Here is a 12,101-nt window from a genome sequence, read left to right as displayed (position 1 = left end):
TCCAAGCGACATATTTTTTTTGTATTTACCGCTGCAATGGCAAAGAAGGTAAGTAATAAATGGTTTAAAAAATCTTTTTTCATTGATTCCAATTAAAATAGTGCACTACTTGATGTGAATTTTAAAATTAAACTAATTAACAAATCTTAAAAATAACAATAAAATTCATATTTCATAAACTCTGCATGAACAGACTCAGATTCTGAAGCAAAAGTGAAACGAAACGTAATCGTCGGATCGGAGAGCTGTCAAAGTTCTGAACCACGGATGGGCAGTGATTTATGATTTTGATAAGAAAGACAGAAAAATAGTATTAGAAATGTGTATAGTGTATGATTTTCTAGGGCAGTTTAATTGTATAAAATGTAAAAAGTGTCAGTGTAATAATTAAACCACCATCATGTAAGTTATGGCGATTTGCGTAGCCTTGTAATTGAGTGATGTTTATTTTCTTATTTAGAGTTATTTATGAAGGTTTTATTATTGTTTGATGATTTTTCCGTGTTATGATTGTGTGCAGGGAGAATTTCACCGGGTCTATGGATGATCCGGTGGCGCAAAGATGGAATTCGTCATCAATAGACTTCGCGGATTTAACAATAGATAGAAACTTTGCCCTCCTGCTAGTGTCGCTAATATCCGCGATACTATGGATCGTTTATATAACGTACTACAACAGCCGTGTGCTGGGCTACATCCTGACCAGGCTCATCAACAAGTTCTATTTCCAAGATGACAATTTCAAAATAGGTGAGTGACCCATTTATTTGTGCACCTAGTTCATGTTCATGATCAAACTATATTTGATTTCTAGGGAACCCACACATGCTCTCAATTACTCATACTGTGTGGTTGACAATTTAATATAAAAACATGACTTATAGTTTTTCCATAATAATCAATAAGTGGGTGATAACATTCAATCACTTTATAAATATGTTGTTGTTAAATTCCTTTGATTATTTTTGGCTATTGGTACACTTAGTGCATAAGAGAGGGACAAAACATAGATAACATACAAGATTATCAGTTACAGATAATGAAACAGGCAACAAGTAATGAGTAATCAAAATAATGACAATAGACTCTCTACACTAGAGAGCTATTAAAATGGAACTTAAAAAATAGTAATCTAAAAAGTATGATTTCACTTCAGTTAATAATCTGAACCTACTGTAAATATGTATATTGTCTTGTATTTACAGGGCCTGTTCACTGTTTATTTACATAAACATAAATTATAATTAATCATGCCTGTGAATAGAATTCTTAGATAAACTAAAAAAATCCTAGGATAGAAATATGTCAACTATTTATAGCAGTCATATTACTATAAGGAAGTATTTATTAAATCACAATAAATAGAAGAGCTTATTTGCAAAATAAAACGAAAATAACACAAAATTCTCAATTCACATTACAATTTCCATTTTAAAATTGATCAGATGTGTGAAAATTACCCAGACAGAATAATCTACATTAATTTTTTTTAAGAATGACATTGAAGTGAAACAAAATTTTATCTGTTATACAAAAGTAAGGATGTATTAAGTTGCATATTTTGTATATATCTGTGATGAACTGATAGATATCTAGGTGCGTCCAGTGTTTTCTGGGCCCGCTAGTATAATATAATATTAAAGCTAGTATATAATACTAACGACCCGCTCCCGCTTCGCACGGGATAACAGTATTTCCCTAATGTTTAATATATGTTATTACTAGCTGTTGCCCGCAACTTCGCCTGCGTGGGCAAGTTTCATACAAACTTTCATCCCCTATTTTATCCCCTTGGGGGTAGAATTGATCAAAATCCTTTCTTAGCGGATGCCTACGTCATAACATCTACCTGCATGCCAAATTTCAGCCCGATCCGTCCAGTGGTTTCAGCTGTGCGTTGATAGATCACTATGTCAGTCAGTCAGTCAGTCACCTTTGAGTTTTATATATTTAGATACATATAAACCTTCCTCTTTAATCACTCTATTTGTTAAAAAAAAAATGCATGAAAATCAGTTGCTTTTGAAAATTTTAAAAAGGGACAAAGAGATAGAAAAAGTGACTTTGTTTTATACTATGTAGTGATTAAAGAAATAAAATAATCTATACAAAACATATGAATCACACCCATCTGTTTGTCTGTCAGTTTGCCTTGTTTAACAGCAAAACTTGCATAATGTTATCAAAACATAATACAAAATGGAGAACATTATTAATGTTGATTATTCAATGACTCACACGATTATGATAAAAAGGATGCATTTAGAAAGTGACCATGAAATATAATTTACTATTCAAATTGTAATTTATTAATGTGAAAGTATGTATCATGTGGAAAGTATGTCTATATCGCTCTGTTGAATTATTTATGTTCCACTAATTTTGACATATTTTGATCAATTAGTAAAAAAGCCAATAATTTATGTATTCAAATTAGGCCGAAAAGTATTAGATTGTGAATTTAATACAAAACCTTTTACCTATATGATTTTCCTGTGCATAAGAAGTGCCGGAACAAAATCCCATTGTAATGGCAATAAAATTGATTGTTTTACAAACATATTGATATTGTATTAAGGTATGTTTATGTGGTTTATTTCAGGGTCGTTCACCCTCAACGCCCTGTCTGGTAAGATAATGTTCCGGGACATAGTGTACATCAACTATGACTACAGCTTGCGGATACAGGACGGCTACTTGATATTCAGGTGGTGGCGCTCCTATGTGCCTAAGGATGTTTCCGAAGGTATGTTTATATAGTTTTTAATTGTTCAACTAACTAGGTCCGTAGTCATTCTTAGCTAACCTTATAGACATTTTAGAAGGTTTCATCTAATTAGGGTTATAAGTAACAAAATAGGATTAACAGAAATTGATAAATGTTAAATGTCTTTGCTATTACACGCGCAAATACATGCGTTGTTGTTAATGTTAATGATTCGTCCTTGCCCTACAGGAAAATGTTCAATGTCAACAAATGCTAATTAATATTACGTGTCATTAACTCCGCAGACCTGTCGCACTCGGACACGCGGCTGTCAATAATGCTAAACGGCTTCGAGCTACACTTCTATAACCGCTGTGACTTGTACAACGAACTTGAGAAAATATTCGGTCTCGAGCCTGTTATCAAACAACAGAATGACGACGACTATACCGACCGCGATAAGGCTATGAATGACGCGAACGAGAAGCGGAGACGAGCGCAAGAGACCGTGAGGTCCGAGGCCGCCATGGCTCGCACGTGGCGTGACCTCATACCCGTCATCAAAATCGATATCTGTTCAGGAAGAGTAGTTTTCGGTAATAGATTAGTCCCAACCACGTTGTCTATAAGCGTCGAAGAGTCCCACTTAGTGTACAGTACAAAGCCCCCTGCCTCCAGTTTAGATCACCTTATGCACTTTGTCAAAGCCAAAGCCGAAAATTGCAAAGTGATGCTTGCGCCTAGTCCTAATTACACGTCGATGGTTGACGAACCGCCGCGGTATATGGGAGAGGGATTCGTGGTAATGAGCTCCAATTACATCGAAGTTTACTTCTATATGGACGAGCCAGGCTTGGTGCCCGAACAACCTGTTCTGCTGCAGTTAGCTAATGGAGATATTGTAGAGTCAGCTCCTCCGATCTGGGGCGTGGATATCAAATGTGGAAAGGGAACAGACTTCAGCTATGGGCCCTGGGCGGATAGACAGAGAGATCATCTATTCAAATTCTTCTTCCCACCGAATTATAAAAATTTAGAAGTAACGCCTCAGCCAAAGCCTGGAGACATTAGACAAACGCAATCCTTTGATATAAGATTGTCAACTCTAAACGAGGCCACAATTGATATTCTATTTACGAAGAATAAGGAAACTAACGCGGTGCATATAAACATTGGTGCTGGTTCATACCTAGAAGTAACATTGCCATGGATCGTGTTACAGGACGGGTACACGACCAAAATAACTGGACAATTGTTGCACTTGGAAGCTACCACAAGTCTACAGTATAGAAGCTTAGCTGAGAGTGAAACATTAGAGTACACTGTCAAATGCCACTACCCTCTTGTATGGAACCACCATCAATGTTGGCAGTTAAGTCTGACAGGTTGTAAAGCCACGACACACCTCGTCTACACACACATAGACTTCTTTCAAGATCTCATTAACGACTGGTCGACGAAAGCTCGGCCAGACATCTTACACTTTGTACCTTATACCTGGAAGATATCGTTGCTACTGAAAGAATGTGAAGTAGTGACGGTAAGCAACCAGTACAACTGGATAGACTGTAGTTCTACTAATCAAGAAAACAACCACGTCGCATTCTGCGGCGATCTCCTCGACGTCTCATTCGATTTGCCCTTCATTGATTTCTTGCCAGATTTTATTCCACTTAAGATCTGGGTTCAAGGCGAGGCAGTGGACATGAGTCTTTACTTGCCCGAGGTGAACACATCAAAGCTACTTCTTTTATCTCTCGATAAGAATATGAAGCTAGTTCCTTGCAGACTAAAAGCTTCCAAATGGAGAAGAAAATGCGTCAAGTCACAGGGTTGGGTGGATTGCTGGTCCGTCCCTATTGTGGCGCTAAGCGTCAGATATAATTATCATCCCATTCCTCCTTTGGGCCCCGAGCCTCAGGCAGACATCACTACACCAGAAAAAGAAGAAATTCTTTTGTCACCGATGAGAATACCAAGGATGAGGAAACAACCCCAAATTAATTGGACATTAGATGGAAATAAATTCGACAGAACAACGTTACCACCTGATAAGGTCAGCGTGGAACTTGAAGTGGGACCTTCCATCCTACTGGCGTATGGAACTATTATTACAAGCTTTATGAATTTACTAGAAAATATCTTTGGTGAAGACCAAACATTTACTGACATGCAAAAAACCCCAAATATGGAAACCTTTTATTGGTCCAGTGATAATACAAAACTAAACGATAAGAGCAGTGTGAACCAACACACTGAGATATCAATAGACGACTCCACCGATTCAAGTAAGGGTCCTTTCGACCCTCGACATTACAGACCTTTGGACGTGACAGTGTCCATTATAATCCACGATATACAAGCGCACTTAGTTAAAAATTGTAGTGAAAGTGAACCGCCTTGTCCAGTCATACTAATCGAACGATTTGGCTTTGAAATGGACAAAAGTTTCAGAGAGACCAAATTGCAACTTCTACTAAGTCCATCAATATTAGTATCTGCGAATAACTTGTCTCGGTCGAACCCCACCAACTCGGGAGCCTTGTATCAGGGTCACTTGATGCTCTCGTCCTTCCAACTGCGAGGTAACGGCTTCTTCAGCGACACTAACAGAACTGTCGAAGAGGATACTGTGGAGTACGCCTGGATGATGGAACTCCAGCTAGGTCAGTTGACTGGGCGCCTTACACTGCCCCAACTATACCAAATCATATCATCATTAGAAACCTTCCTGCTACTCATATGTGATAGCGAAAACGAATTAGTGCCTCCCAACCCTGCTAGACAATGTCATCACGGATTAAACAATGTAATGTGTGCAGAAACAGATCTTACGTTAAAATACAGATGTCCGACAGCAAATGAAATCAAATACAAGATGATTCGAGTCGCGATTGATCTCATCGACATTTACATCGCTGATTCCAACACTACGCTACAGACGTGGATCTCTCCAGTCAGACTAAGCTTTTGCAATTTACACGGTTCTGGATTCGGAACGGGCGTGACTGGTTTACTGCCAAATATAAAATTAGCTCTCTACACTCAAACTAATATGCAAGCAAATACTCATCACCACTCAAATGGTAGTAACAATAGCCAGAATAAGCCGCCTGAAAGTGATAACTGGGTCGGGGTCGGCTCAGTGGCCTTAGGCCCTCTACTTATCGAAGCTGCCTCATCACTGCCCCAAACGCCTAAAAACCTACATTTAGTTCAACAAAAGTTCTTGAAACTTCACGACGATAAGACGAAACGACTTTGGTTCTTGTGGCCAGTTGAAGGAAAGAGTTCGCAATGTGGTTGTACCGGAGGATGTGCGTTCTTCGGTTCTAATAGAAACGGTCCTAATTTCTTGAAACCTAACCCGAACGACTTGAATGAGGGAATCAATGTGGCTATGTTTAACATAATAGAAACGACGCCGGGCGAGTACGGGTACGGACAGAGTCTGTTACATCAGGGGCAACTTGTATTCCATACGCCGCCATACAACAGTCTGAATGTGTGCCTGCAGCCAACTAATGTGGCCACTTTGATACCATCGCCTTTACCACAAAACTTAAACAAGTCCCCACAAAGTGCTGAGCGTCGAAGTCTCACAAGAAGATTCTCTTACACAAGCATGAGCAAAGGAAGTAACAACCTTCTGGTTTCTAGTACGAAAAGCGATGTTCCTTACGCTCGCTTAGTAGATTCATCCGTGCCTTTGGGAAGTACTAAAATTGATAGTGACTCCAAACTCAACAAGAGTATATTGAACGTTCCTCAGATGGAAAGCAGTGTTTCAGATTCTAAGTTAGCGCTAAGTTGCGGCGCCAAAGATAATGCTAATGTGACGGGTAAGAAACCGGCTCCAACTGATACAGAGTCGTTTGTTGTACCTAAAGTGCCTGTGAGAAGCGTTGCTGTGTCGGAATCGCATTATTCATTGAACTCTCAAGTACCACCAGAAGACACCCTTCCCGCCGAGGTCCAGAGGACCATGTCTATTACAAGCGAAAACCATTCCGAAGCTTTTTTCTCGGCTGACGAGGACATGTTCCCAAGCCGGTCATCTAGTTTGAAGCATTCCTTCGGCAGTCGCCATAGTAACCCTAGAGATAAAAGCTCCTTTGGTATCAACGATATTACGAACGAGAAATGGACCAGTTCAGCGCCCAAGTCTGAGGCGGTAGACATTCCTGATACGATAAGTAATTTGAGCACTGGCGTACAGCCAGATTCTGAAAGTGGTTCTGTGTCATCAACATCCTTCATTTCTGCTATCTCTTCGCAAGAAGATATGACGCTGGTAAATCTTCACATGCAAACAAACAAACCTATAGTAGACTCACCATTACTAATGGCGAGTTACATGCATAACTTACCACAGTACAAATGTCCTAACTGGACCTGTTGCTCCCTGCCAAGCGGGAGCGACGTCTTCACATTACCACTTTTCAAAAGAGCCGATGACGGCACCTTAGTTTACGTCGGACAAAAGTACCTGCCAAGCTTCGAACCAGTTGGTAAAATTAATATACTCAGGCTGGTATCCAAGAAAGATCATAATAATCAAAACCAGCATGGGCCTTATTCCAATTTGCCTCCACATTTTAACTCTCAAGTGAAAGCTCATCCTTACCCGCAAGGCTGGTGGGATGTTCAGCAGACCGTACAGGACAGCCAAGAGAACACCACTGAAAAAAGTACCGCATCGACAGTAACGACCACAAGTGATTCTAAAAGCGGGCTATTCATCAAGCTTCGAGGAGAAATCGATATAATGCTGACCCCACTTGTTCTAGAAAGTACTCAGAAATTCGTCGAGTCCCTTACTCCGGTACTAGCAAATATACATCCGATAACAGTGATAAATCATTTACGTCTGCTTTGTATCTCATCAGTGTCAAGTGCAAATGTACTGAAACAAAAGCAGTACGTTCAGAACTGGCTGCCGCAGATGCAAGACCGTAGCCAGTCCAACCTGGTGACGGATAAGGACGACAAATGTAAACTTGCAACGATACCTCATTCGAATGTCTACGAAGAGAGCATTTGTGAATCTTTGCAAGCGACGGTCACCATTCCCAAAGTCAACATGATCTTCATCCAATCTTCAGTAGTTGAGGACATGATATCATTCTCAGCTTTAGACAATATCCAGGACTTAACATGCGTATCTCTATTCGGAGTATCAGTGGAGAATATCATTGCCAAGTACGTGAGCACGAGGAAGAATTTGGAATCTGTGCAATTGTACTACAGACCTACGTTAAGAGCTTTGGGGAGTAAGAAGTCGTTTGGCATAATGAAAGGCCCACGTGCGTTGATATCTGCGCAGACGTCTGGAAAGAGACGTGGTCCTGAGAGAGGGGAGCCGGTTTATATTGAAGCTTCGCAACAGCAGTGTGAAGATACTACTATCACTTTGAATGTCGGTAAGTAACAATACCCAGATTTTGCTTATTGTTTCTTATTGGAATCTAGTGTTTTGTATTGATGACTCATTTTTGTTTGTAGGCAAAGTCCACGGTCAACTCCGGCGCATACGCAACGAGTCCTCTCAACTGAAAGACGTCACAATCACGGGCATACCGTGTCAACATTCCAAAGTGTCCTTCAAGTTCATTCGTGTCGACTCTTGTGCTAAGGGATGCGAGTCCATGGTAAGTGGAAACAAGAAGCTTACTGTAATTAAGCCCTGTGGTTGAGCAATAAGGTTGATTTTAATATGTCTTGTTTTATTCGTAGTGTTGCCAAAACGGCACAGCGACAGAAGCCCAAAAGGATACACCCATCGGCTTCATCATGTTCGAATGTGGACTCGAAGGCATCTCAATAAAAGTGTCCAAACATTCACAATCCCACAAACCACAGACTCAGACTGAAGAGAAGAAACCTCTTAGACCTGATAACGAGAGCTGCAGGGAATCTGTCAAGTCTGCTGAAGAGACCAAACCTGAGAAAGACAGGAGTACTAAGAGCAGGACTTCGGGTATCGAAGACCTGTTCAGAAAAAGAGATTCTAGTTCCAAACCTAGTACTCCGAATCTAGGGAGTGCTCAGCCTCCTCCCGTGCCCCCTCCACCTGAGCCGTCGACTCCTGGGCCTGAGGAACCGTCGAACAATGACAGCACTACCACCGTGGTGCCTCTCAAAGACAATGGGAACACATCATCTTGCGCGATAGACCTCAAAGTGGTTTGGTTTAACTTCGCTGCTCCTCCGAGGACTCCTATTACAAAGAAGATTGATTATACCAGGTAAAGAAGACTTCTAATACTCATTATTTTAAACGCTATCAATTTTTTTTCATGCATAAGGTGTTACTGCTGAAATTTGTATATACGCAAGAAAATCTTTTGAGAGACTGAAATAGATGTTAAGTTTGATAAGAATACATTCCGAAATTACTTTACGGCCCTCTATCTTCTCCAGACTGGACTGGAACCTCCTAAGCACGGCGTCTCCCGCCATCAACGCGTGGATGAACCCGTGCAACCGGCTCGGCATCCGCGTGGTGGCGCTGTACCGCGCGTACGCGAGGCGCCTCACTGCCACGGCTGCCAGTCTCATGGCTGCTGCCTTGGATCTCGCGCCGCATCATACTTTGCCTAAGGTATGTGGTACCGAGGAAATACCTATGGGTCTTGAAACATCAAAGCCTAAATATTTAATTTTATTTCATGTGCTATATGTTATTGCGATTTCTTTTGCTCTATTGGTGTTTTCCTCAGCATAATAAAATTCAATATAATAAATTTTGAATAACCTTTTAATCAGTCTATTGCCTGTTATTTTTTTTCGTCGAACTAATCGTCGTATCCTTCTCAACAGAGTCGCTACGGCCGCCACACGCCGATGGCTAAGCAGCTTCGAGAGGAGCCCTCCCTACAACTATGTGCAGTGTTACTGCGGTATGCATTACAAGCTGACGCCGCGGCGGTACAGGCTGACTTGGCTGAACGACATCTGCCGTCGCTGTCTACCTTGAGACAGGTCAGTTATATGTCAATGTACGCCCATTGCTAAGCAGCTTCGAGAGGAGCCCTCCCTACAACTATGTGCAGTGTTACTGCGGTATGCATTACAAGCTGACGCCGCGGCGGTACAGGCTGACTTGGCTGAACGACATCTGCCGTCGCTGTCTACCTTGAGACAGGTCAGTTATATGTCAATGTACGCCCATTGCTAAGCAGCTTCGAGAGGAGCCCTCCCTACAACTATGTGCAGTGTTACTGCGGTATGCATTACAAGCTGACGCCGCGGCGGTACAGGCTGACTTGGCTGAACGACATCTGCCGTCGCTGTCTACCTTGAGACAGGTCAGTTATATGTTCAGGGTTAGGAATAAAGGGTTACTGAAGACTTGTTGTCAGGCTTGGTCTCAAGGGCATTGATGCAACGTAATACTATTTCGTTTTCGGAAGAAACAGAAGTTTATTTTGGGTTTCGGAAACTAGGGCTATATGTAGAACCTAAGTACCATAAAATTATAATATTTGCGATTTCTAGTGTAACCACCGTCTCCATATTTCGCAGCGGATTTTCCGCCAGGTTTTTTACGCACGAAACATTTAGAGCGACTATGATCCTCTATCGTATCATGATTGATGTCTTAATGAGGTGTTTTATTCCAGGGAGTGATAGTGCTGAGCCGTCAATGGAAGAACATCCTGTACACACCACTACTGCTGGAACATAACTACAAGAGCAAGGTTATGAAGCCGCTCAATGTTACCTTCGCGTTACCTGATCTTTTGGAGGTAAGTTTATGTGGTGAATGAGGGTGGCCTCAAACAGTGTCCGGAATTCAATGAAATGAAATTAATTTATTTGGCCAGAATATAGGTACATTATAATATGGTCGATACAATTAACAATATTCAGAATCTATTATTAATAAAGGGCATATACTAAGCCATCCTAGCTGAGTGAGGCCGCCCTAAACGTTACAGTCGATAATTAGAAATCCGAACTGGGAATGTTAAAAGTAAACCTGAGTGGAAATGTGGATATAAACACAAGGACTGTCTCGAAATGCTGTCAGTAGAAAAAGCTTATTTTCTTTTACTTTATTTAGGATTCAGTAGAAGGATGGCAAGAGTATCCTTTGGAGACAGAAGCTTTAGACGAGAATTGTCTGCTTCTCAACATGGACGTCGATAAAGTCAACCTGCCTGGTGAGTACCTTCACATCTTTTTACAACATGACACAGTTTTACATTCAAAGTAAATTGGACGTTAAAGGGATAACAATTAGGTTCTATTTCAAAGAACTGCAATTTCAATATAAGACTGTGATCTTTGTATATGAATTGTTTGTCAGATGTTTGAAGTAAAACCTGATGTGGTTTTAAGTATTATATAAAAGTTATAATTTTGCTTATTTATCGAAATTATTATTAAATTGTATTATACAGTATATATCAATACAATTATGCCACAATAAAGCCAAATATAAATAATATCAGTACTGCTAAACTCACAGTATCTCGCAATTGGCTTTTAACTGATATATTATTTTAGAATATTTAATGAAATTAGTTTTATAGATTACACTTAATTATGATCATATTATTTAGTTGAACTAAACTCAATTCAATTGAATCGCTATCGCAAAAACCATGTAAACGCATATAGCCAAAGATTTGTGAAAATGAGAAAAATGGGAGGGGTTTGTAATATCACTCAGTTTTTTTAACTGTGATATTTACTACGCCCTCAAAAAATTGGAGTATTTTGTAATATTTATCATTTAGTTATTCAAAGAAAACATGGAACATTGTCTCCTTCGTATAACTTGACTAGAAAAAATCTATAAAACTAATTTCAATCCATACAATGATTTTTATAATTTATTATACTACATAATTAACACGACCTCGTTTGTGGGTGAAGCGTCCGGCGCGGCGGCTAGCCCGCGACCGCACTCGTTCCCATCCACGCCGCCCTCCGGTTCGTACACCTGACACTTTGTGTTGTGCTGCTCATTGGGGATTTGTGAACCTTATGTCTTTAGTACAGACTTCAAATTTCTTTACTACAACTTTTCAATGTTTGTCAGAAAGATTTGCTTACGATGTTAGGTTGGGACTTGTTTCTGAGATGCTACGGGATTTTATGTACCTACTCCTTAATTTGTCAAAAAGTTTTTGCTACTGAATTGGTGTTTGGAAGGAACATTTTTTGTTGATGAAGTGTATAAATTGGCACAATCAGAAAGCAAAGGTTTCATCAGACTTGAGTGTTTGAAGGCACATTAAATATAGGAACGTCTCGATGCACATCGCACTAACACTACACTGGATTTCGGTGTTGCACTGAATTTGGATGTGACACCATGACGTTTATATTTAATGTGAATCGTTAACAATTACAAGAGAGTTAAAAAGTTTTTATTTTTCTA

At 40.1% G+C, this 12,101-nt stretch overlaps 1 protein-coding gene across 1 annotated transcript in view; it reads left to right on the top strand.

Annotated features, from left to right (window-relative positions):
- The first annotated feature begins 219 nt into the window (after window positions 1-219).
- Window positions 220-12,101, top strand: part of Tweek (tweek) — a 45,481-nt gene continuing 33,599 nt past the window's right edge. The window contains exons 1-11 of the mRNA XM_064035069.1: window positions 220-402; window positions 521-750; window positions 2,603-2,746; window positions 3,013-8,130; window positions 8,213-8,358; window positions 8,444-8,955; window positions 9,131-9,311; window positions 9,530-9,691; window positions 10,333-10,458; window positions 10,776-10,875; window positions 11,594-11,650. Coding sequence (XP_063891139.1) covers window positions 401-402; window positions 521-750; window positions 2,603-2,746; window positions 3,013-8,130; window positions 8,213-8,358; window positions 8,444-8,955; window positions 9,131-9,311; window positions 9,530-9,691; window positions 10,333-10,458; window positions 10,776-10,875; window positions 11,594-11,650 — 6,778 coding nt within the window. The 5' untranslated portion in view covers window positions 220-400. The remainder of the gene's footprint in view (window positions 403-520; window positions 751-2,602; window positions 2,747-3,012; window positions 8,131-8,212; window positions 8,359-8,443; window positions 8,956-9,130; window positions 9,312-9,529; window positions 9,692-10,332; window positions 10,459-10,775; window positions 10,876-11,593; window positions 11,651-12,101) is intronic.

The sequence above is a fragment of the Helicoverpa armigera genome, chromosome 6 (genome assembly GCF_030705265.1).
Source record: "Helicoverpa armigera isolate CAAS_96S chromosome 6, ASM3070526v1, whole genome shotgun sequence".
Classification (NCBI taxonomy): domain Eukaryota; kingdom Metazoa; phylum Arthropoda; class Insecta; order Lepidoptera; family Noctuidae; genus Helicoverpa; species Helicoverpa armigera.
This window is presented reverse-complemented; position numbering and strand designations above follow the sequence as displayed.